The 27,112-nt window shown below is 43.4% G+C and overlaps 1 protein-coding gene across 1 annotated transcript in view; it reads left to right on the top strand.

The window, feature by feature from the left end:
* The first annotated feature begins 7,292 nt into the window (after positions 1 to 7,292).
* The window catches only part of BMPER (BMP binding endothelial regulator), a 247,932-nt gene continuing 228,112 nt past the window's right edge, over positions 7,293 to 27,112 (top strand). The window contains exons 1-2 of the mRNA XM_055314875.1: positions 7,293 to 7,556; positions 8,609 to 8,694. Coding sequence (XP_055170850.1) covers positions 7,424 to 7,556; positions 8,609 to 8,694 — 219 coding nt within the window. The 5' untranslated portion in view covers positions 7,293 to 7,423. The remainder of the gene's footprint in view (positions 7,557 to 8,608; positions 8,695 to 27,112) is intronic.

Genomic DNA, 27,112 nt, shown 5'->3' on the forward strand with positions numbered 1-27,112 from the left:
GGTGGTGGGTAAAAAGGATTTTTTTTTTTTTTACTGAGGCAGACCTCAGTAAAACCATATATTTTGAAGAATGTTTCCCAAAGAAGGTCCTTGCTCTTCTGGAAAAAATTCATGTCTCCCACAGCCTTGGGCAAGTTAATTTATTTGAACCTCAGTTGAAGAGTTTGTATAATGGAGTAGAATTAGTTGCTTTCTGAGGTTCTTTTCTTATCCCAAATCTCTAGTTTTCAGTCCCGGTTTTTTAATGTAGCACTCTATGAAATGATTTCACATCCAATCTTGACAAGCAAGCAGAAGTTATGCTATTTCACCCTCTTATGAGATGGAGACACTGAGCCTTACAAAGTTAATTAATTTGCCTCAAATCATTAGAATGTCAACTGGCAGGACTAGGACTAGATATTAAGTCATTGGATTAGTTTCAAAGAATTCTCTTTGAATGCTTCCCACATTAGTGAAATTAGTTTTCTTCATTCCGTAATGACCACTAACTAATCTCATGGGTAGCAAACTACTGTAAATTAGGCTCAAGTTAGTGGGACAGTTCTGATGTATTAAAACTTGAGCACTGAAATTTTTATTTTGCTGCTTTCTGAGAGATGCTGAGATTGTCCATTAATATGATTACTGTCTTTGTGATGGGAGGTCCTGGAAAGTATGGCATGGGGAGGGAAAAGCTACTATGAATTCAAGTTGAAAGAGGATGGTTTTAGGAAGAGATTGAGGGGAAAACTGGGAGGAATGATTGTTATCTTGCAGCTCACAGGCACTTGATATTATGCCTTGAAGCTAATAGTGGTCAAGTAAGTCACTATTATTTGTTTTAAGATTTCCTTAAATAAATATTTACACCATGCAATCAATGAAGTCTAGAAAGTCAATGGGATGTGTTTTATTTTTAACAAGCCCTAAATTAATTGTATATCCTCTGCATCTACAAACATCTATTAGGATAACTCTGAGAAATAGCTTAGAGCTCCTGGCGACTTGCAAGTATATCAGTCTGGCACATAAAATTTCTAAGACCAAAGGGGAAAATAATCTCTGATTAAGAATGTTTAGAAATATCGTTCAAAAGCCTTAATGCATATGCCTCTGTTCTGCCAATTAATGGATTTATCTACAAGGAAATAAATATGAATAGCAAAAGATATTCACTCAAGCATCTCTTATAGTAAAAAACTGGAAACAACTTAGGTGGAAGATGATTTAAGGGAATTACGGTACCTTCATAAAATAGAATATTATGCAATTATTTAAAATGATGTAGCTAAAGAATAATTAGTGACAAAAACATCCACAATAAATTAGTAAGAGCATGGGCTCCAGAGTCAGTCCACTTGGATCCTAATTCTAGCTCAACCAACTTTCTGCTGTTATTGTCTTGAACAATTCACTTTATCTTTTGTGCTTAATGTCACTCAAACATAAAATGTGGCTAATGATAATACCTGCCTCAAGCTCATTAAGTAAACTGCTTAGCACAAAGCCAGTCACTTTAATAAGGCTATAATAGTACTACATTTTCTTTCTTTGATAATCTATATTTCCTACTTTTTGGGCCATCAATTATGACAATTTGGTAAAGAAGAAGAAGAAAATATACAAGCTATTTTTAAAAATTAGCTTAACTATTTTAATTGTGGTGAAATAGACATAGCATAAAATTTACCATCTTAACCATTTTTAAGTGGACAGTTTGGTAGTGTTACGTATAATCACATCATCGTGTAACTAATTTCTAGAACTCTTCCCATCTCACAAAACTAAAACTCTACCCATTAAAGAACTCCCATTTCCCTCTGCCCTCAGCTGCTGGCAATTAGCACTCTATACTTTGTTTCTCCATAAATTTGACTACTCTAGGTAGTTCTTTAAGTGGAACTATGGAGTAATTGTCTTTTGTGACTGGCTTATTTCACTTAGCATAGGGTCCTTGAGTTCCATCCATGTTGTGGCATAGGTCAGAATTTCCTTCCTTTTTAAGGCTGAATATATTCTATTTTATGTATCTAGTACATTTTGTTTATCCATTCATCCGCTGATGAACACTTGAGGTGTTTCTACCTTTGGGCTACTGTGAATACAAATATTTAAAAGACTCTTTTTTTTTTTTAAAGAAACAATAAGTTACCCTGAATTTCCTAAAACTCACTAGACCTAAGTAAACAGGCACTATAGCTGATTGAAATCCTGGACCTGTTCTTTGGCTCTGAAAGTGCTTTAATCTTTAAATATCAGACTATTTAATACATTTAGCTTTTTATTGGGCACTTATTCTTTGTCTTTAGTTGTAAGTTTTTCAGAAGATTTTATGTTTAGTTGAGAATGGCAAGGAAAAATAAAACTAACAAGGACTGGAAAGAGATACTGCGTTTCTTCTCATATGCAGGAAAGTTTGAGGTAGTCAGTCCAGGGCTCATTTTGCACTTCTCTTAGAGTTTAATCTTTTCTCTTCTTTCTTGCTCTTCCATGTCCTTAAACTTTTTTTTTTGTTTTTGTTTTTCATTAAAGCACTTTTTATGGGACAAGGTGGTTGTCAGAGTTTCAGAAACATTATTTATACTTATAGTGCAGCCATCAGGAAGAAGGAAGGGAAGAAGGAGAGTATGCCCTCCTTTCTAGACATTCTCCATCCTATCCTATTGGCCAGAAGTTGGTCATGGGGTCACTACCTATCAGAGAGGCTGAGGAAAGTGGTGTTTATTGCTAATAAGCCATATATGCACTGCACAAATTAGGGGTTCTGTGTCGAGGAGGAATGGGTACTGGGGCACAGCCAAGAGTCCCTGCCAGTCTCCATACATGTTAACTAGCATACTGGTGGTATACACTGTTAGGTAGGTAGTATTTTTTTTTTTAAGATTTTATTTATTTATTCATGAGAGACACAGAGAGAGAGGCAGGGACACAGGCAGAGGGAGAAGCAGGCCCCATGCAGGGAGCCCAATGTGGGACTCGATCCCGGGACTCCAGGATCACGACCCGAGCTGAGGGGAGCCCCTAAACCGCTGAGCCGCCCAAGTGTCCCATGGTAGGTAGTATTGAACAGTTTTTCTCTGGGTTGATAGATAATCTCAAAAAATAGTTCTGAGGCAATGGTGATTTCCTCTGCTCTGTTGATGTTTACTCCAAATGAGACTAATTTAAAGGCTTATAGGAGAGCTCATAAAACCTAGAACAAAATGAGCAAGGCATTAACCTAATATCCGGCTTCTGCTCAGCCAACAGAGAGAGCGAACTGAGTGACTACTCCCCATTCTCTTTATAAACTGCATGTCTCCTGGCTATTACTCTCTGCTTTTGCCAGATAGCCCTTCACCCACAAAGCTCTCCCTTTGGCAAGGCTCAGCTCCTGAGCCACCTCCTCCAGGAAGCTTAATCTCTTCTTTAAACTTCCATAGCAGGGCCTGTTATCTCCTCCTTTTACCCAGGAATGCTCCTTTATCCTTAGATTCGCTTTCCACAGGTGTAGTTGCCAGTGATCAACTGAGGCCTGGAAGCAAATGATCCTCCTTTGGACGAATCATCAGACAGTCAATAGCCACCTAATTTACCTCAGGATGCCTAAGTCATTCACCTCCCTTGTCTCATCACATAGGTGTTTTATCATCCCACATCATCATCACAAGAAGGGTGAGCACAATAGGATAAAATATATTGTAAGAGAGGGAGAGAGCACATTCACATATTTTTATGGCCGTATATTGTAATGATTGTTCTATAGTTATTGTTAATCTCTTAGTGTGCCTAATGTAAATTAAACTTTATCATAGGTACCTGAAGGAAAAAAAAAACATAGTATATAATAGGGTTTAGTACTATCTGTGGTTTCAGGCACCCACTGAGAGTCTTGGACCTTATTTCCTGCAGATAAGGGGAAACTACCCCATTCATTCCTACCTTATATTGCATTCATTAACAAACATGCTTTATCTCCTCTACTAGATGGTAACCTCCTTAGTAGCACCACTGCTTATCCTTATCAAGTCTAAAATGCCTAGCCTGATGTCTTTTATAAAGCAAAACCCTCACGCACTTATGAAATACTTTTGGCCCTCCCTAGTGGTTGGTATCACAATTCCTTTACCCTGCTGCCTTTTTGATGGATCTATTTATTTCTATTTTTAGGAGAAGCTGGGTTGATGTAATCTCTTTTGCTAAATTATATATTTGGTTGCATTTTTCACTGCAAATTTAGTATCACAGTTTTGGAAGGAGATGAGAATTTCAACTACCACAGGCCTGATTTCCTTTTAGTTGGATTAGGTTATGCATTTTATTTTAAAGAGGATGAGAGAGCACTTTGTCTGAAAATGGAATGGGCCCTGAGTTAAACAGTGGTCTTTGATCCCCGTTACCTCCTTCTCCTTTAAAAATGGTATAAGCAGAGCCAAACACACATTGTGTTCTTTTGGTTTCAGTCATGAGAGTTTTGGGATTTGGATGGTACCACCATTTGTTTTAATTGTGAAAGCAGATTGATGTGTCATTCAGTGAGGCCTCCTTCTTTCTTTTTGACTCTGGAATATCTCAGCTTTGGGTGGATAGAGACCACCCTGCAGCTGATAGACCATGAGTTGAAGGAGTGGTGGTGGCAGCAGCAGTGAAAGCAGGCAAACACGTTCTGATAAGCCCTTTGGGGAGAAGGATATGCTCTTACAGAGGTAGGCCCCAATTGCTGAAGAGACAGCAAGGGAAATCACTGGTGGTAGCTGATTAGAACAAACAGGAAGAGGAGACAGGTTTGCCAAAGGCTTCTGTACATCTTTCCCATTTGTAAACTTCCAGGCAGATGAAAATGTTTTCCAGGTGGTTTTTGGATTTGTTCCTACAGGGAGAGTTTCAATGCACCCCTAAGTACCATGCCGCTGGTTAGAGGAGTGCCATACACACCTAGATTCCATCATAAAGAATTTTGTCACACAAACCTTTGAGGATGCATGGCTGGTGCCATGGAAGAAGGCACATCAGAGTACCTTATGCATCCTCTTCACATTTCCTCCACTTTCATAATGTGTGCTTACCCAAATGTACTGCTCAAGTCTGGGGCAATGAAACATCTCCTAGCCTCCCTGAGACTCCCTATTATTTGGTTTTCCCCTAGATAAGTCGTGATTAACATCTTTATCTAAAAACCTGATGCAGGGCAGTCTGGGTGGCTCAGCGGTTTAGTGCCTGCCTTCAGGGCAGGGTGGGATCCTGGAGACCAGGGTCCAGTCCCACATCCGGCTCCCTGCATGGAGCCTGCTTCTCCCTCTGCCTGTGTTTCTGCCTCTCAATCTCTCTGTGTCTCTAATAAATACATAAAAGATTAAAAAAATAAAAATAAAAACCCGATCCAGAGAGAATCTTTCTAGATTGAGAAGATGGTGGTTTCAACTAATTGTATTTATCTGTAGTAATAAAAGTTTTTTTTTTCATTTTTTAATCAGTCACAATGGACTAGGAGGTAAGATTGGATTGAGAGGGTTTCTGTTTTTTATGATCAATCTGTCTTTATGGTTAGTAAATACATTAAAACAGTCATCTGGGGGGGGGGGACTCCAAACAGTCACACATAATCTTTCTTCTAAGTTTTACACTAAAAATCTGTTTTGAGAGGGAAATGGAGCGTGCTAAGCTAATGACAGCTTTCCCTTCCCTTATTCTTTCCATGTCAGAGCAATGTGCTCCTATCAGCTCCTTGGTGTGCGGGGACGTTGGAAATGCTGCATTAAAACATGAAAAATAAATAAATAAATAAATAAACAACACCCCGCCACCCCCTCCCCAGGCGTGGAGGGTTTAAAGTGGGACTACATTAAATGGGTTAGCAAACAGACTAATTTATTTTCAAAGGTACAGTTCCTGCGGCCGGCTGCGAGCAATCGGCTTTGGGGCGAGCCTGTTAGGTGCGTCCTGCTGGGGTTGGTCCTGCGCTCGGCCCCTCAGGGACTGCGGTTCCGAGGCTCCCCGAGCATAGGCGCGCGGGACCTGGTTTGCATCCTCGGGGACAGGGAGGCGGCAACCCACGGCGAACCCCGAGGACGCCTGGCCGTCAGACCCCAGCACTTGTCAAAGGTCCTCTAAACCCCACCCCGCGCCGTCACAATCTGGCTCCAAAAAACTGTCTCCTCCGCTGCAGCCCGTCTCGGAGCTGGGGGGTCCGGGGCTCCGACCCGGGGGGCCGCGGAGGCGAGGAGCGCGCAGCGGGGCTGCGACGGCCACCGAGCCCCCCCCCCCCCCCCCGCCCGGGTCCCTCCCTCTTTCGCGGGTGAATGAATGATTAGTCAGACATCACCTCCCCGCCCCAGCGCGCCGGAGGCTGGAAGGGAGGAGTCTCGGAGCGACTGTTTCCCTTTTTTTTTGGGGGGGGGGGGGTGGAGGCGAAACGCGTCCGCCTCTGTGCTTTTATCCATCGGCCTTGCACGTCGTTTCCACTTCTGTCCTGCCGGGTCGGGACGCACAGACACCCAAGCACAGGACACTGATGTCGCGGGCGCCTCGCCCTCGGTCCGCTCAGCCGGCCAGGGCGCTGTCGCGGCCCCGCCAGAGGGGGAAGCGAAGCGGGGAGGGAAAAGTTGCTGGGCCCCTCCTGCGCCCCATCCGTCGCTCCTTCCCAAAGCTGGGGCGCCTGGGAGACAGCAGGGTGCAGAGGCGCCCCTGCGCCCCATTCTCTTTCTCCAAGGGTCGGGGCAGCGCAGCGGCCGCAGGGGGGCTGTGCATCCCCGCTTAGGGGAGGGAGGGATCCCCCCGGGGAAGGGAGGAGGCGCGCAGCGCGCCCCGCGGAGCAGACGCGCCCGCCCGGCCCGGATCCGCGCCTCGGCACTGGCGGCCGCCTTGAGGGGCTGCGCGGAGGGCGGTGCGCGCGGCTCCCTGCGCCCGGGCGCCCCCAGCGGGATCCGGGCCGCGGCCGGTGCGCCCCTGTGCCGGGCGCGGGAGCGAGCGCGCGCGCCGGGCGGCCGGGCGGGCGGGCGGGGAGCCGGCGGGCCCGGCGGGGGTGGGGGTGCGGGGGGGAGGACGCGGCGGCGGCGGCGGCGGCGGAGCGGCAGCGCCCCGGGCAGTAGCTGCAGCCCGGGCGGCGGTGCGCGGTCGGCGGCGCGGCGCGCCTCCTCGGCCTATCTCGGGCGGCTCCGACATCCCCTCCTCCCGGCCCCAGCTGGCGTAGGGCGGCGGACCGCTGAACCGCTGCGAGCAACTCCCCCCCTCCCTCCCCCCCCCAAAAAAAAGCCGCATTGGAGGAGCCTGGCCGCAGGACCCCTCCTCCCTGGCGCCCCTCGCCCTTCGCCCCCCCCCCCCCCGCTCCCGGGCGCCCGCCCCCCTCCTGCGCGGACTGTCTCCCGACTCGCCGGCCGAGAGCCCTTTCTGACTGCGAGCGGCGGTGCGGAGCCGAGGCGGCGGCGCGGGACCTGCCGGCGCCCGGGATTCCCTCCAGGTGACGATGCTCTGGTTCTCCGGCGTCAGGGCTCTGGCTGAGCGTCCCTGCCGGCGCTCGCCCGGGATTACCTGCTGCGTCTTGCTGCTGCTCAATTGCTCGGGGGTCCCCATGTCTCTGGCTTCCTCCTTCTTGACAGGTAGGGGAGGGGGCGGGAGGGACCGGCCCTCCGGGACGCTGGCTTGGTACCTGGGAGAGGAGGCGCTGGCTTGGCCCCGGGGACCGGAGGGTGGGGAGCGGGCACCTGGGCGCCGGGCACCCGCGGGCCGACGGGGATGGAGCGGAGCCCGCCGCCCTAAGCTGGGGGAGGCGGCGAGGAGGTTCGGGATGGAGGACCGAGAGGCTGTGAACATCAGCCTGGTGATCCTACACATTCTGTTGGGATTTGAGAAGTGTCTTCGTTTCTGTTGTTTTCCTCGACCTTTTTTTTTTTTTTTTGATCGCTTCTCCTCCTGTGCGTATCAAGGAAAAAATTCGCACCGTTTTCCACACATCCTTCTTTCTCACTCTATAAGGTTCCAATATAGCTTCCGTGCTAGGGGGCTTTTTAAAGCACTGGCTCTCCAGACTTTGAATTTAAAGAAACTGTCACATTTTAAAAGGGTAATGCTAGCAGGATATTATCATGATACGCTCTCAGGCAGGTGAAGACCTCAGCTGCTGTTCTGAAGGACATACTTTACTGACACCTGGTGCAGAAAAGAAAATATTAAGTCAATTTCTAAGAGAAGAGGGGAGAAGATTATTTCAAAAAGTGATTGAAACTCAAAAGACAATCCGAGGCAGATTCATATAAAGGCCTATTCATTGACGCAGTCCTGAATTTTGTTTATCCCTAATGTCTACTTTGAATTTTTTTTTTTTTTGCATATAGGGGTATGTGTTTAGTTGAAATACCTTCATCAAGGAGGAGTATTTTAAAGATTCAGTGAAGTAGTTGGATTTGTGCTTCAGCCATCTGAAAGCAGAAAATCTATATATGACAGTCTTTTTTTTTTTTAAACATGAAATAAAGCCACTTAAAATAATTTTGGGGGGGGCAGGGAATTTGTTTTTGTTGAGTTTGGTGATTTAAAACTCATCAGGAATTTCTGAATTTGGTGCTTCAAAAGAGGATTAGTGTAAAAATTTAAATGTTTGCAATAATGCCATTAAGCAAAATGTAAATGAATTTTTCCCCCTTTACTTCAGGTTCTGTTGCAAAATGTGAAAATGAAGGTGAAGTCCTCCAGATTCCATTTATCACAGACAATCCTTGTATAATGTGTGTCTGCTTGGTAAGTATGGGGATCAGGTAATGTGAAGTCAATTGCTCCTTTGACAAGGTGAATCCATTACATGTAATAATATAACCAGATCTTAAAAATCGTTTTTAGTCATTGCAAAATTGAATTGAATTCAGCTGAACTGCTGAGTTTTATAACTTTGGTACTTTCTATTTCATCAGGCTTAGGATTCTTATTTTTGACATCATCCTTACAGAAAAAAAAAATTAGATGGACGTTGTATAGCACTGTCCTGGTGATAATTATTGTTGTCTGTTCCCAGAATGGCTGTTGCCATCAAATCATACTTACCATCAAACTTTCTGCCTTGGTTCTATTGCCTTAGTGAGAAAATGATGAGATAACATTTAGGTATAAAGGCCAGGAATAAGATATGTGACAAGGGGAAAGAGAGGTGACAGTCACAAAGAAGAAACCTGAGGACAAGATGTAATCTTGGATTTCTTTGCCTGTTATGCCCTAAGATCTCAAAAACAGCCTTTATATTTCTGATCTGGAAGCATGACTCAAAAAAGACATTCTATCCTTAAGAGAGAATGACACTTGGCTGTCAGCTGCTTAGTTAGCACCGGCAGTGGCCAATAGATTCAAAAAAATAATTTGTTTCGATTTATTTTAAGAGTTATTGATAAGATCTAATGAGTAACCACATGGGGGAGATTAAGTTATGTGAACAAGAAGTTCTGAGATGAAATAGGGACTCACCAGGAGCAACATTTTTGCTTGAGAGTGTTTACATGCCAATCACTATTGGCAAAACTTAGTTAAGAACTACACATCACAAAACCCTGCTGGAGAAACATTCAGGCAGTCAGATGCAAAGCACCAAAGTGATAGATGACTGCTAGTTATCAGATCAATATGCTGCATGGAACTGGCGAAGGGATTCTTCGCAATTTAGGTAGAAAGCCAAGCCATCTGGGTTTCAACTACCCAAACCTTTTCATGACAAGGGATGAGGTCAATGTTGCAAAATGATAAATGAGTGAAGGTGAATGCCTGTATCAAATGATTAGCAGGTTCTGAAGACTAAGGGAATCGACAGAAACAGAAGTAAAAATGCAGTACGTGTGCTGAGATGGTTAAATATAGGACAGCAGAGAGGGGGCTCTTTGGATTTTGTTTATGAGTTGCCATGTTAATTAGTGATCCTTCCTTAAAGGACCTGTTCAAAAGAAGCTTTGTGTTTAAATTTTGTATCCGTTGTGTATTTACAAATACAGTGTGTAGAGGGTGGGGGTGGAGGTGGGAGAGATAACCTCCCCCCTTCGTTGATCTTATCTGTATAATATGAGTGAATTATTTTATCTTAATCTCTTAAGATTTCAGGGGAAATTCCTGAGTAACATTTAAATGTGCTTGGAGCCCCACATGTGAAAATACTGTTTTTCTCCTTAGCAATCTTACTACTTGGAAAGCTTAAATACACAATTTGCAAACTGTTCCCGAGTAACATTATGAAAAATTCTACACAGAGCAATCTCCCTTTTCAGTATTCTCCTCAGGATGTAAAATTGTGCCTTTGTCTGAAAGCACAGCCTTACTGATAATAAAATAGATGTGAGAATCCTACCATTTTGAAGCTGAAATAATGACTCTGAAGAGAGAAGATGAATCAGTTGGAATTCACATAGGAATGATTATTTATGCCGGAAAGGTATTAAGTTGAGGAGGACTGTCGATTCATTTATATCTTTAACATTTAGAAGTATCTGATTTGAGTGGGAACAGTCAGAAATCCTTTCTAAACACACGAAGTCATGACTTCGGCCACCCAACTTGTTATTTGTAGGATGCTTCAGAGTTCTTTCGGGAGCTGAAAGGTTCAGTGATATGTTATCCTGACCTTGCAGGGGTGTAGGATTATGGGACCCAAGCTGTCATCGTCAGTGCTTCCCAAACATTTGTAATGACTTGATAAAATTGAGAAGGAATGGAGGACTGGCCACTTCTGTATCTGTGTATGTTCTTGGAAGTTTCCAGGGGATCCACTGGAGACCACAGATTTCAAAGCACCTCGGACTGCTGTAAGGCTGGTTGGCATTTTTATACATAGGTCGGAACATGGCCATATTTAGCAGGCAGATAATATCGATAGTAACATTTATGAAACGCTTTACTTGCTGCCACTTCCCTAAGCCTGCATTATTTCATTTAACCTTCACAAAAATCCTTTGAGACCTTTTGCTCCCATTTTACAGAGGTGGAAACCGAGGCTAAGAGAGTCTCGTAGCTTGTGAAGTTCATATTTTCATAGAGAGAGCTGGAACTCGCTCTCAGTTTCATCTGTCTCTAGAGTATATACCTATAATCCAGTGGGACAGGCTATTCACTTAAAGATATGAAAAAACAAGAAAAAAAATAGAACAATTGTGGAGTTATTTTACTTCTTGGTGCCGCATGAGTTATTTTGTTTTTTTCCTTTGAGTCTTTTTGGAGTTCAGTTAGCTCACATTTGTTAATCACATTATATGAAAGGAAAATCTCGTTATGATTTCGGTTGACCTGCAGGGAGCTTTAGTTGTGAGCTAGTTTTATGTATGTACATTAAGAGGGTATGTAATAGTCAAAACTGTACTTTGGATAAAGAAAATAGTCATATTTAGTTTGTGTTGGTCCAGCCTTTTGGCAGAAAGGTACCTAAAGCTGAGCACAAGCTCATATCTTATTTCATAACATGTACAAAAAAAAAAAAGCTAACCTCAACGTATGCTTAAAAAAGACGTAAAATGTTACAGTTGGGAGGAAATAGGTGGCACAAAGTCCTGTATATAATTACAGTGTAAAAGCTTGAAAACCCCACAAAATCAACTTGGCCTGATTTAAACTTTTAAGCTCTGAAATGTTTTGAAGGTGGAATGAACTCATTTCTGTGGGAATTTTGAGGATGACAGCGGGGGTAGTGGCTGCGGCAAGCAGAACTGAATAATTGTATTCTCATTTATCCTCATCTGCTGAGGCCCAGCATCTTGCCAGAATCAGCTGTGATCCAAGAATAACCTGTCTGTTAGCTGATGATGGATATAGTTTAAAGTGGAGGAATCAAAAAGTTTCAGTTCATCTACTCAAGGGGAAGGTGAGAAGTTGGACCACTGTCATGAAATTGAGGGAATCTGGTGGGCAGTTGAGATTAAAAATGCAAGTGCTCCATTGTTTAGTTGGAAGGGAAAGCATGGCTATTCCTCACCTTAAAAAATGGTCTTTTATGGGGCCATTTTTTGAAGGAAGACTCAGACTTACTGCTGTTTTGTATCATTCCCCCTGCCCACCTTTGCTGGAACTTTTTCCCCCCCAGAATGCCTAGGAAAACACTAGGTGCCTTTCCTAAATACAGCTGATAAGAGTGAGTCACACTCAGATAATGAATCCAAAGCAATTCTCTGGATTTTGGGCATTCCCAAATCCACCACGTGTGCCTGGGAAGGGGTACTCCTACTTCTTGTCCCTTTCCACCTAACTGTCACATAAAAGGAAACAGGACAAGCCAGTGAGTTCGGCCCGGTACTGGAAACCTGAGAAAACTTTGGGGGCCAGGGCTCAGAAAACCAGAAGTCAGTCAAAGCTTAGTTTGGCATACATTTTGTTCAGCAAAAAACATGATTCTGAGGTTTAAATTTCCTCTTTTAAATCCAGAGGCGCAATGTAGAAATGGACCCTCTGCTCATAAAAAGTGATGTGAAATTTGGTGTTACAAGAAGTGGGGCTCCACCTATCTCGGAGTCAACCGAGTGGTGAGAACAGTGGAGACTTTGTCTGCTGTCTTCTACTTTCTAATCACAAAAATCCTCTGTCACTAAACAAGTAGCTACCAGCATCTTCGGTCCTCTGGGGTGCCTTATCTCTATAAGATCCTCATGTTTTTTTTATTGTTTAAATTAGCTGGCTACAGAATAGATATCTATTATCTGAACAAGTGTGAGACACATGTTTGAGAATGAAGGAGATAATGTATCAGGATTCAATTTGTGTGTGTGTGTGTGTGTGTGTGTGTGTGAGAGAGAGAGAGAGAGAGAGAGAGAGAGAAGGGGGAGAGAGAGAGAGAGAGAGAGAGAGAGAGAGAGAGAGAGAATGTGAAGTAGTCCAGATGTGTTCAGATACTGCCTTTGGTATGTGCACATATACATAGATTGTTCTATTTTTTGAAAATTATTTTGTATCATGTTTAGACTTTGGATGCTCACTAGGGAGGTGATCAGGATTTGTATGTTTGTTTATTTTCTGTGTAGAAGGTGTTATGGTCCGTTGCCTTTCCATAAAACAGGGTATCCAGTAGAGCAGTTTTAAGGCCAGGGGGGTGGGGGGTAACTTATTTATAGCATTGTGCTGGCAAGTTCACCAGTACCAACTCTGAGACACTTATTTCTATCCATGCTTTATTGAGGCTAAGAGAGGCAGAGCAAATGTCCTGAGGTTATCCAGTTCCTAAGAGACAGACTGGGATGTGGAGCCAGTGCCTTCTCCACTAAACCGACTTGCTTTTACTAGTTGTTTACTATTAAAAAAAAAAGTGTTAATACTGCCAAGGGCTTCAGGGAGTTATTTCAATTTCTGCAAAGCTGACATAGGCTCTCCTTGGGGCGGTTAGAGCGATTTTGGTCTTGTAGCACACACCACGTCTGGCATTTGGGGGGCACTTTCAAAGGCAGACCCACGGTTCAGGCAGCTTTTTGCCTGGCATTGCATCATATTTTGGCAAAGAGCTTTGGCGCTGGCATCAGGCAGGCCAAATCTAAGGCTCTGTCGCTCACCGGTGGGTAAACTTGGGAAGGTTGCCTTACCTTTCTGAGGCTTGGTTTCCTCATCTGGAGAGCAGGATAGCATCAGTTCGAAGCTCAGAGAGCTGCCGTGAGAATGAAGTGAGAGGCAGCGTGGAAGGCTTGGCCCAGATTTTGGCATGGAGTGAGCTCTCTAGAATGATTCATTGTTGTTGTTGTTGATGATGACATTATTGTTTAAATTCTTATTTCCCACATGGAAGAGGATGCAAAGTTTCATCAGAATAGGCAGAAAAAAAAAAAAGCAGCGGCATGGGGAGAAGGATGCCAAGCCCACCCATCGTTATGAATGAACAGGGCTAAGTCAGGAGCGTTTGTGGGGTTTTCTGTCCCTCCAGACTTGGACTGGGCTGATCTAGGCCGCTTCCTTATTGGTCCAGTGGTCTGCGAGCCCTGGTATAAGTTTTCCCCTTGCTCTCCATTAAACACTAAAAAAACTTTCCATGGAAGAGGGGCCTCGTTTTTTTCTGCAGAGTATTTACATCTCTATGCCTGTGGGGTCACCTTCACTTGTACTTTTATTGGCAGAGGGATAGAGTTGGGACTCAGGAGCGAGCGCCGTAATTCTGGAAAAACCGCCTAGTGGTCTGGCAGCGTGGGGATTTTCCTGGCCCGCCTCGTGGAAGTCTCTCAACCCTGTTCCAGACCTGAGTGGGGTTTTGCTGCCTATTTACTCCTGTGCTCCCCTTCCCTGCCCCATCCCATGTTAAATATGCTTTCACTTCATTTGTAGACTCTGGCCCTTCAAGTGGGCACCAATGGTAAGCTGTGTTTTCAGGGTAGGAAATAATGCCGAGGAAGGGGAGCCCTTCTCCAGCCTGGGATCCAATCTGGTGAGGCGGAAGGAGAGGACATGGTCAGAAAAGTCAGGCAAGGCAAAACGATGGAAAGTAAAGTCAGTTGATAAAAATTTGTTGCTTAGGGCGCCTGGGTGGCTCAGTGGTTGAGCCTCTGCCTTTGGCTCAGGTCATGATCCCAGGGTCCTGGGATTGAGTCCCCGCAGGGAGCCTGCTTCTCCCTCTGCCTATGTCCCTGCCTCTTTCTGTGTCTCTCATGAATAAATAAACAAAATCTTAAAAATAAAAAGTTGTTGCAAAAATAAAGGATATCACTTTTTCACACCCTCTTCTGTGGCACTTCTGTCCAGCTGATGGTATATTGACTCCTTTGTGATAAAAAGAATACGAGTAACACTACCTTTCATGGCACCGGGAGGTCAAGTGTGCTCGTTGAACTTGGTTAAGATCAGCAAATGAGCTGAGTGTATATTTTAAGACCTCTTGATTCCCAGTACTAATTCTATAAAATGGTACTCAAAGCACTAGGGATAGCAGGTTATAATTTCAATAATATTATTCTTTCTTCCTTCTCTCCACACTTCATTCTCCCCTTTCATTTTATTTTATTATCTTTAGCCTTTTCTGTATTTGGAGCATTGTGCTGGTTGGGCACCTCAGGGAGGCAAAGACCAATAGGACAGATTCTTGCCCACAGCCTAATGGGGGAGAAAGACCCATACGTAAATAAGTCCCACAGAAGTGACAGGAAAAGCACTCTAATACACTGGAACCCAAGTACTAAGGGAGTTATAGTTGAATTCTGGCTGGATTATCTGGGTGGAGGAAGGCTGGTGTTGGCACAGCACTGGTGGAGGATAGGCACAGAGGAATGTGTGCCTGGGGCTTGGGGAAGTGGCAGGGTCCCGAGTGCACGAAGATCTGGTAAAAGCTGGAGTTAGAAAGCTTAGAACCAGTTAAGGAGATCGTTTCCACTCAGGTAACTGTGAGGATTTCATATTTTCGTGCAGCTACATGACCCCATAAGATGTGTTTTCTCTAAATGCCTGTAGGAGCTTTTGTGGGCATATTTCGAAGGTGGGGAGGCTGGAGTTTGGATAGCAGACTCCAGGGATGTGTTGTGGTCAGGCGAGAGCAAGCAGCAAGCTGCTGAGACAAGTAGCATGGGCAGTGGGGATGGAAGGACACATTGGGGTAAACCAATGTTGCTCATTCTTTTGAACTTCTTTAGCCACCTTCCAGTTCTAGAATATGCAGTTTTAAGGACTCCAAGCCATGCCTAGCAAGACAGTAATTAAAATACAGTGTCATTATGGTGGAGTGATATGCTAGGGTATTTTTGTAGCAGTCACTTTGCTAATCACTTGGCATCTCTAAAGGAGATTGCTGCCACATGAATAGAGAGTTTCCTTCCCAGAACTCACTTTTCAAAATTCTATTTTTTGTTCTATACTATTGGATGACTCTTTTGGCAAATTATTGCATCTGGTAAATATTACCATGATAGGATGTGTTCTCAGTGGTGGCACAAATTTTATATAATAATAAAAATTGGGTAGCTCACCTTAAAAAAGTCTATCAATGTGGTAGGACCCCTAGACTTGCAGAAGACTTTTAGAACCCAAGTTCATAGAAACAGATGGCAAAAGTGAGAGATGGGGTGAATTAGAGGGAATTTTGAGGGATCCACCAGTGGTATAGACAATGTAGGAAGAGAAGAGGTCATTGATATGGGTGCGTGAGAATGAGTTTAGACCTGATGAATTGGCTTTGATATAGACCTTCCAAGTAGAAGAGCCCAATAGGCTTGGTAGAGAAACCAGGACCAGAGGACAGAAATTTGTTAACTGCCTGAGTTAAAATACACATCAAAAACTTTGGGAATAAATTATTTGTCTAAATTGAGCTTTCAAGAAATGGGCCTGCAAGAGTAATCTTCTAATTACTACTTCTAAAGGGTTATATTTAAGGGGGAAGGTAGAAATGGAGAAACCCATGGCAGAGATTGAGAAGTAGTTGTAGAAGAAGGAGCAGAACCAGGAAAGTGTAGGCCAAAGCAAAAGGTGCTTGTAGAAAAAAACGACCAGTGGTATTAAATATTGCAGCGTTAGACTGAAGATTCTAGGATAATATCAAAAAAAGAACTTTCTCATCATCTTATTGGACTATTGGAAATGATTAGAGGTGGTGCCCACGTGTCTAGGACCTGCTGTACATTTTCACATGGACTAGAGTTCATCATAGATGGAATTTGGTGGAACCCCGTTTGATAGAAATCCAAAAGTGAGATTGCTGTAGGGATTTTGAAAATTTAGTGCAAAAATCACAAATTTTCCAAACTTTGATTTGGAAAGATCTTAGCAAAAGTGAATAAATACCACATGAAATTTTAAAAGGTAACAAAACAAAACTAATTTCATGGATAAAAGTGATATACTCTTCCAAACATCTTTGGAATGTTTCTATAGTTATGTGCAAAATGGACAAGGCCATGTTGAGGCTTTTATTATTATTATTATTATTATTATTATTATTATTATTATGAATAAGAGCAACAATATAAAAGAGCCTGGCTAATATAAAATCGTACCATATAAACTTTCAAGTTTGTTCTATTAAACTGCTAATAGTGCTTTAAAAAATATTATGATATAATGTAATCCCTTAGCTAGATCTTCAGGAAAAATATTTTCTTCCTTCACTAAATTCTTAATATCTGCTTTGTTATTGAAGTACAGCTATGGAATGGCAGCCTTGGTGTCTGAAATGATGGGTTCAAGTCTCATGGGGCCCACCTGGTAGCTGTGCATCACTGAACAGGTGACTTGTACTCTCTGAGCCTTAGTTGTGAGTACTGGGCAAGTCACAATGGTGTGTGTACACTTCAGCTTCATCTGTAAAGAGGAATGATAATATAGACCCTAATCTGTTGACTGGAGCCATTAACTGGGATGATGTATGTGGATTAAATGCACTGATGTTTGTGAAAGGCCTTTGGGAACAGTATAAATGGAATTATTAAGGGCAAGAATTTGAATAGAGGAAAATGAAAGGTATGCCATAAACCAGTTTTTAGCAGATAATTGAATGAGTATATTTTTGGGGAACAATAGTGTCGTGATTCCTATGTCTACTCCTTAATAGTTGTAAGGCTGTGGGTGGATTACATAATATTCTGTATCTTTTTGTCTTCATTATAGGGCTTTGGTCCGAACTGTGGGTTAAAAGATGTAAAGTTCTAGGGGCTCCTGGGGGCTCAGTCAGTTAAGCGTTTGACTCTTAATTTCGGCTCAGGTCATGATCTCAGGGTTGTGAGTTTGAGCCCTGCATGGGGCCTGGCACTCAGCAGGGAATCTGGTTGAGATTTTCTCTCCCCCTCTCCTTCTGCCCTTCCCACTGTGTACACTCTGGCCCTGTCTCTCTCTCTCAAATACATACATACATACATACATACATACATAAAATCTTAAAAAAAACCCAAAAAACAAATATCATGTAAAATTCTTAGAACAGGGTCTAGAATATGGTAAGCACTTCTGAAGTGATAGCCACTGCCACTATCACTGTCAGTGAAATGCTTTTAAGAAGTGATTCAATGGATTGTTCTTATTTCAATTTTTGTTGACACTTGTGAAATATATTTACTGTGAATTTCTGTCGGGGTAGACAACGGAACCTCAATAGAGGTGACTACTATCTTTTCTGATAAAAGATGGAGAATGCTGGTCATATTTGGGGCTTAACAAGATGGGTGGCTCCTCTGTTTTTCATCTTCAAAGGCTCACCTGCTTGGTTGGTGTCGATCTACAGATAGTTACTCACCATGTTGCTTTCATAGTGAGGTCTAGTTGTCCTTTTGCAGCACTTGCCATTGGATCAGGAGGTGGCAGGTGGGATGCAAAGATGTAAACCTAATTGCTGAGTGGACCTGCCGAGCCTGGCACCTGTGAGTTCCCTCCATTTGAGAGTGTGCAGAGTCCTGCTCTCAGACCAACCACAGTCACTCATGCATGCCCGTGGTGTGGGACTTTACCCTTTACAGGCTAATCCCAGATTCACTGATGGGACTGGATTTGGACATGCGGACCCTACAAATCCATGCAGCTTTGTATGTTTGCAGCCTGCTGTCCCGTCACCTGCTCCGAGGGTTTGCACTGTCTTCTCTTCCACAGCATGCTCTGTGTCGTAGTGTAGTTTCCTGGGTGAATTTATGTCTTACGAGATGAAGTCTGCAAGTCTAAGAACCTTGTCCAGTCGTCTCTGCAAGCCCCATATCTTCAGCGAGAGGTCTGCAACCTTGGGACTTGAGTAGGAGTCAGGCTGGAGTTTCCTGTTTATAGTTTGGGTTATTAACACTTGAGCTAGCTCCCCCTAGAATGGAACTCCAAGTTCCAAAACATGATTCTCCCAGAGAGTTTGTCACAGAAGGTCAACCCTCTCTATAAAAGACATCCTAAATAATCATTACAAAAACACACTTTTCCCTTTGAAAGGAATGTACTCACATTTGAAAATCTAGAGTCCTATAGACATTAAGACCTGCTTTTCTTTGTGACAAAAGGAACGTTCTCTCTTATAGAAATATCCTGCTGTCAAACGCAGCAATGTGTGTGACAGTACAGGAGGTGTGAGAGGGAAGGATCTGGGATTATCTCACTTTTGCTTTCAAAAGTCTCAATGAAATATGCCTCCCCATCCTGGTTGCTCCTGATGCTGGTCATTTCCTCCCCCTTCCAGTGAGGCTAGCTCCGAAACCTTGACACAAGCCTTAATGTTTATACTGGGTTTTGGATGTTAGCTCCCTTGGCTTCTGGAAGCTGAGTCTGTTGAAAATTATGTTTTTCTTTTAAGGACAAAGGCCTTATTGTATGTACATGTCGTGTAGTGTAATGAGGGTTTTTTTTTTTTTAATGTTAAGTAATGGGTGGTACTAACCAAGATCTGCCAAAAGAGAAGTTCAAAGGTAGGTCTGTAACCTGAATGGCAGTTTTAAGGTTTCACGCAGGTAGCTCAACAAGAGAAAATGAGAAGTTGGGACAAGCGGCATCCTCACTGACCGCATTGTGTTCCCCAAACACCCCCTTTGATGGAGTAACCGTAAAACGACTCTGGAAGAGGACAGTGATGATGCCCCAGAGATACTTCACAGAGAATGACAGTGATAATAAAAATAATAGAGATGACAGTTGTTCCATTTTAACTTACAAAAGCAAGCATTTCCAAAATACCTCTTGTATTCTTGGTCAGATGAATAGGTTTTGGCTGGATGGTTTTTCATGGTTGCTGAGACTGTCAGGCATAGGCTGAGCATCTTACTTTCAGAGCCTGTGGGGTGGTCGTGCTGCTGGCCCTTTCAGCTGTGAGTGACCTCAGGAGGGTGGTTTCCAGCCACAGAAAGGAGGCATGAAAACCAGAGGGCCCAAAGCTGTTCTTGTATTTCTTTGGACCTCAGTGAGAGTCATTTTTAGAATCTTTATCTTAATTTCTTAATTTTTTTCCCTTTCCCTATAAATATTGCTTTTTTTTTTTTTTTTAGCCAATCCTTCCTAGGTTCCTCTTTGAGAAATCTGTGGGCCCCAGCAATAGCATTAAGGTTCCTTTAACCCCTCACTGCTTTCTTTATAATGAGCAAAGGAATGAGATTTGCATCCTTTTTCATATTTATTTTTAGAACGTCTTATTGGACAATACCTGGGGGATTCCTTTTCTATTTTATTTTCTCATTAAGCAGAAGTGTTTGAGGCAAGATATGACAATTGATCCCTCTTGGGTCAGATGCACCTGCATTGTGTTTGTGGTGCTTGAAGCTTCTGTCTCCGGTAAATCCTAGCTGTGCTGTTTGACTGCTTCTTTCTATCCCTTTAACTTTCAGAAGTTCACAAATCCTTGAGGCTCTCCCAGCCTGCTGGGTCTCTCCTGCTTTGTGGATTTGTAGTGTAAAAGTGGTAGCATCAAGACATTTCACATAGCAGTGTTTCTTGGTCTGGGGCGGGGGGGTGAGGGGAGACAGCATTCTCTAAATGAGAGGACATGAAAGATTAATCAGATGTTCTCCCACTTGAGTGTGGTCCTGCCAAAACAGTTTAGGGTCTCACCATGTACCTGTGTTTATGCTTCTTGCGGGGGGAACGGGGCCTATGGCAATTAGGATGTGGCGATTTCCTGTTTTCAAGCACTTGTGAAACAATGGTTCTGTGCCCAGTGGGACCCACCAGAGGTGAGCTCCCAGTCCCATTAGCACATAGGTGAGCACTGAGATGGAAATTCCTTTCCCCTAAAAGGTGACTCAAGTCAGAATTTGGGGAAGAGTTGGATGGCCGGTCGGGGGTGGGGGGGCAGGGATATGCCCTGTTTTCATTAATCCATTAATTCATGAATTCTGTTGTACAAATTAGCCATTCTTTCTTACTCGAATGTTCTGGAAATGCATGTACCAGAGAGCAGTGATTTTCTTTTTCTTGTGAGTGTGTGTATGTGTGTGTGTGTGTGTGTGTGTAGGGGAATACTTGGGATTTATTAAAAACATACACGTTTTTTATTTTTTTCTGTTTTGTATGAACCATACACTGGACAAGGGCAAATAGAAGCTTGCTTAAGGTAATTTACACACAATTTGGCCAGGTTACAGACGTATAGGGTTCCCAGGTTTTGGTGTTTGATTGATGCATATGAAAATTTTGATATTTGGTGTTGACCTACAGAAACTGCAGTTTTTGGGGTTCAACCTAATACATCCTTTGAGCATCTTAAGGCTTTTTCACTGGAGAGAGTTACTCTGACAGGTTATTGCAATGTAGCTGAATGAGGGGGCCTTTAAATTAAGGGGGAATTCACACCGGGTTCATAAACTAAACATAAAATGTGATGATGTAGGGAAACACTAACAGCTCTCAATCTCTGAACCCCCAGCTCTGAATTCATGGGCTCTTCTGTACATCCTCAGACCCCTTCTGATGGTAGTAGGGGTAGAGAGGGAAGCAATATTCACTCGCCTTCCTATCAGTGAGAGGGAACACATGACACAGTGTGCGCTCCACAGCGAACATGGGAGCTGAGTTGCAGGACTGAAGGAGGAAAATGATTGATGGTCATTAAGCTCAGAACATATATATTGAGCATTTATGTTAATAATGGCCTGAGGCACCATGAGATTTGGAAACCTTTTAAAAAAATTAACAAAAAGATTAAATTATGTTCCAGATAGTTTTGAAGTTAGATATCTTTTATTGCCCCAGAGTTCTTTGCAAATTGGTGAACTTAGGTAAGCTGTGGATATTAACTCTTGGTTGGAATATTTGATTAGTCAGAACCAATTATTATTCTTTGTGATATGTTATATAAATATGTGTGTATATATATATATATATACACACACACATACTATATATATATATATATATTTAATATAACATTTAGTTAGTGGATCTAGTATGCAAACTACCATCCATCACTAGAGTCTGAAATAAAAGTATGAACATGGGATTGAACCAGTAGTCATGTGGTGTGGGGGGAGGCCCTTAGAGTGGAGGTTTGGCCACTGGTGACAAGGAGCAGACAATTGTGTTCCCATGGCTGGAGGCCTCTCCCTTTTCCTGGTCCTCACTTATATACTTTGACATGACCCCTTGTCTTATGTCACACTAAGAAGTCAGTGGTAAGGATTTTGCCTTTGCCTCTCAGTTTGTAATGTGCATAAATACCACAAAGGAGCTTGTTAAAAATGCAAATTCAGGGGTCCTCCTCCCCAGATTCTGACTCTGGTGGAGACCAGAGAATCTCCATTTTTAAAAAAAGATTGTATTTATTTATTCATGAGAGACACAGAGAGAGGCAGAGACACAGGCAGAGGGAGAAGCAGGCTCCATGCACCGGGAGCCCAACGTGGGATTCGATCCCAGGTCTCCAGGATCGCGCCCTGGGCCAAAGGCAGGCGCCAAACTGCTGTGCCACCCAGGGATCTCCGAGTTTCCATTTTTAATAACTCTTCCAGTGACTCTAGGCAGGGGCCAAATTTTGAAAAACTCTTCCCAGCTGAGGTTAGTGGAAAGAGAAGGATGTATAAACATAAACATAAATATAGGTAAATTCCCCCAGTGGAGCGATATGTTAATTAGGGGTTAGGGACAATTGAAGTTCTCTTATTGGCATAAAACTTAACAGTAGGTCAGCTCTCATTTACAGAGTATTATTTTTGTGGGAGCTTTCACACAGTTCTCTCGCATATTAATGGTATTTATTGAAGTGCTGCTTTATCTCTCCATGTCCTTTCTCTCTCAAGCCTCCTCTACTCACCCGATCAGAATTATTCATTTGTTCTTTGAAGACTTATGTTGGTTCCTCTTATTATAACCCTTATTCCTGCCTACCCTGCAGTTTTGTTCGTTATTTGTATGACCATCTCTCCCGTTGGACTTTTAGCTTCTTCACAACAAGAATAGTGTCTGACTTCTCACTACCATTGGGAGAGCACCTCTTCACAACTATTTTACGAATAAATACTGTGTTCACAAACTAGGGGTAGCCTGAACTTCAGTTTCCTCAAAGCCACACTGTGAGGTAGGGTAGGTAAGTTTCCTTGAGACACCAGTTTCACAGGTGAGATGATTAAGGCTCCGAAAAGTAAAGCGAGACAAAGCTCACACTGCAAGTGAGCAAGAGTTGGGACTATGATTCAAGTATGGGAATCCTGCACCCATCCCGGGTGGACTCCACTGAGATATCTTTCAGAGAATGTTTCCTGACCACAAGGGTTGAGAAAGCACCCCAGGGCCTGGGAGTGAGTGAGAGAGACCCAGCAAATAACTTCCCTGGGGATTAGGTTTTTAACAGTCCTTTGGTCCAGTTAGGTAGAACCCTGGCTGGTGCCTTTGGGTGGGACAGGCTGACCCCCTGGGCTGCTGCCAGCCTTTCCATGTGCTGAATTCCCACAGGGATATGCTCTGCTTTCTGTGGTCTTTCTGTGATGGGCAGCAGCTGCAGGATAAAGCTGATGTGACGTATGTTTGTTGGCTTCTTCAGCACGGGCCAACTAGATGTAGCAATTTGACAAAACAGCCAGGGTTTTCAGACTGATTTGCTGGGATCCAGCAGCATCTGGAGGAAACAGGCAGTCGATAAGGAGTTGAGGGCCAGGTGAGGTGGGGTTTAGAGACACCCCCCACAACCCCTTCTGTTCCCAAACCTCCATGATAGAAGTTGTTTCCTTCTGCTAACCATTTCTTTTCTTTTCTTTTTTTTTTTTTAAGATTTTATTTATTTATTCTTGAGAGACACAGAGAGAGGCAGAGACACAGGCAGAGGGAGAAGCAGGCTCCCTGCAGGGAGCCCCACGTGGGACTCGATCCCAGGGCCCCCGGATCATGACCTGGGCTGAAGGCAGATTCTCAACTGCCGAGCCACCCAGGTGTCCCTGCTAACCATTTCTTTCCAGCGGGTACCTTCCTCATCCAGAACAGAAATATTCTGGGAAATTTTAGTTCTTTTCTCTCTCTTTAGGCCACCCCACTTGTGCCCACACCTTCCTTTCCTTTATCAGGGAGGGTGTAAAGTTGAGCTGTTGCCCTCACACAATTCTGGTCACATTGCTAAACTGTTTCCCACACTTCTAATGAGAATCCTTTAAAAAATTTTTTTTTTTCCAATTGGCCTGGCATTCCATTGTTCCTGGGTTTCACCTTTATCATCTCCATCTTTATAATTTTTTTTTACCATGTTATTTTCTTTCTCTGTTATTAGCTCAGCATTTCCATGATGTCACCACTCCTCAAGTTTTCTGTCTTGTTTTTCTCAGTTTCAGTTTCTAATTCTTGGTTTCAGCCTGATAATGAAATGTACAAACAGAATTGCAGTGGGATGGTTGTTCTTCCTACACGCACCATGACGGCCGGGCTCGTGAGGGATGGAGTGTCCAGTGGGGAGCTCTCTGGAACACTCGGCGTTGGATGAGCCAGTGGAAGGCCAGGGGGGGCGGCAGGCCATTTGTGATAAGGAGTAAGGAGTCAAGAAAAGGATGGCCAGGGACAGCTAGAGGGCTAGCTTACAGTGCAGCCAAGTGCCCAGGTGGGGGGTTAGTAAATATTTTCTGCTAATGAAGATGTGCTGATATAGTTGAGCCTGGTGGACAGAATGCCTGGGGGAGCTTTAACAGCCTTCCAATATGTGGGAAGGAAATTCTTTGCTGAAAGGACAGAGAGGAGTACAAATCCCACAGTTGCAACATATCTTTAGCTCCAGCTCCTCCGCTGGCCTCTCTGCCTCTCGCTCACTTCCAGAGTGAGCCCCAAAGTGGTTGTGGGGTGTTGGCTCCCCTGCTTCTTGGCCGGTGCCTGCCTGCCTGCGAGTGTAGGCCTCTTCCCTAGATCCCTCTATCCTAGTTACGCTGCTGTAGATGAGATCACGCTCCCAGCTTTGAGCCACATTTGCTGGGATCAGAAATTGAAAGCAGGGTCTGACTGCGCACTCTATTCATCCCAGGGTTTGGCTCTAGGTCTTAGTATAACTAAGAAGAAAAACTTAAAGGATTTGTCCCTTCCTTTTCTTTCCATTACTCCTAAGGGTTAATGTTCTCTCCCTCCCACACTCTTCATAATACTCAGGTAGCCTTTGGTCATTAGGCTCTGGTGGGTCTGAGCCTTGTTGGTTGGGTTATTGGTCCTAGAATTTTCCCCTGGCATTCTCAGCTCTTCTAGCCAGTCAGAATTTTCCTAAACTTGAGTCTGTTTCCTCAGAGATGTAGCTCGGCATGCACGGTATTTATTAGCAGTAGGGGCAAGGAGCATCCGGCAGTGGTCCAGACAACATCTATTGTGAGCCTCAAATGGCTGACGGTGACTGGCCCATCCTGAAATATCTGGATAGCTAGGTATCAGGCGTGGTGGCAGGTGCTGAGAGAAGGTGACCTCTGGTGGTCACTGGATTAATGTAGTAATCTCAGGTAGTGATTTAGTAGGTGTGTGTGTGTGTGTGTGTGTAAGGATTTACATGTATAGTATTCTTTCAGCATTTGCATGATGGATTTATAAGAATTTCATTTATATGGCTATTCTTTCCTAGACCTTTTTCCGCTGGGTCTTTCATATCTCCTCAAACTTTAAATATTAGAGGGCCCCAACATCCAATCAAAACATTTCTCTGAAAAAAAAAAAAAAACACAAAAACATTTCTGTTTACTTCTGACTTTAGGTGATTTTATAGAAATTCATTGCTTAAAGATCATCAATTGGTTGAAATTTCCCACATTTATGTTCCCAGCTCTCTCACCCTTCAAGGGGTAGACTCTTATTTGATGTGCACAATGTCTAGGAAACATTGCTAACTTAAGATGGCCCAAACAGGGATCTTTGTCCTACCCCTCCCCCAAGTCTTGTCTTTTCCAGCCAGCACGTAAGCCACATTGTTCCATTTTCCCAGGCCATCAGCCAAGGGGTTTTTGATTCCTCTTTCTCTTACACCCTATATTCAACCTATTAGCAAATCTTGACAGCAAAACCTTGAAAATATATCTAAGAATTTCTGACTGCCTCCATGACCACTTTTGGCGCTGAAGCATATACCATCAACTAGTACCCATTTAAAAGTATATATATCCAGTTTTTTCACTTATTTATGAAAAACCTTCTGGTGGCTTCTCATCTCACTCGCAACATCGTTATGAAGTATAACGGTGGTCTGCAAGACCCTCCATGATGTGGCTCCTGATACTGCCTCTGGCCCCCTCTTCTGGTGCATCCCTCCACCCCTCACTATGCCCCAGTCTCACTCCTGGGCGCCCAGCACAGATGATACCCAACACCCTCTCAACAAGGGTGTTTGTGTTTGATTTTTTTTCTGTGCCTGGAACACACTTATCAAATATATTACCTGTTCTCATCCCCTCACTCCAGTCTCAGAGCACATGTTTCCTTATTAGAGGATCAGAAAGATTGGGGGAGGAGTGGGACAAAGATCCCTGTTTGGGCCATCTTAAGTTGGAGATGCTTCCTAGACATCTATGTGCACATTTGAATAGGAGTCTTCCCTTAAAGGGTGAGAGAGCTGGAACATAAATTTCCCATAAATGTGGGAAATTTCAGCCAATCGATGGTTATATGAATATCTATAAAATCACCTAGGGTAAGAATGTAAACAGAGGAAACGTCCTGATTGGGTGTTCCCAATCAGGACGTCCCCAATACACATTGTCATTCTGTGCCCTCGTCCCACTTCATTTTCTTCAAAGTCCTCATCAGTGCCTGTTATCACATAACTATTTGTTTCCTGTAGGTCTCCCAACTAGAATATCAGCCATGTGAGGATGTAGAACCTGATGTTCATGCTGTACCCCCAGGGCCCGAGACATGCTGGCCCAGTCAGTGCTTACCTGTCAGATAAATGAGTATGTGCTATTTGTGTTTAATTTTTTGATTCAATAATTTGAAAATCCAACTAATTCCAATTGCCAAAATTAAATCATGAAATTTCATTTCTACTCTAAATTCTGCTCTCTCTCTGTAATGATGACTTGCCTTTGTTATAGCTCACATTACTTTGCACATCAAGTCTGATGGTGGGGAAATTGTACAAAGATATTAAAAGATGAAAAGCTGTTTTCAGTGAGCAAAACATAATCAAAGTAAAATACATAATTATAAGCAATAATAATTATAAAACAAGGTTTTTCCTATAGAAAACTATTTTTAAATATAGTTATTACTATTCATACTTTATAGCATGGTAATTATCAGTTTTGGAATATAAATTAAAACTCAACATTATTTGATACATTACCTAAGACATTTTATAGATGCAAAACCAGCAAAGGTGTGTTAAATCTTAAAATTTCAGAGAGCAAGGAAAATG

This window comes from Nyctereutes procyonoides, unplaced genomic scaffold (genome assembly GCF_905146905.1).
Source record: "Nyctereutes procyonoides isolate TBG_1078 unplaced genomic scaffold, NYPRO_anot_genome, whole genome shotgun sequence".
Classification (NCBI taxonomy): Eukaryota; Metazoa; Chordata; class Mammalia; order Carnivora; family Canidae; genus Nyctereutes; species Nyctereutes procyonoides.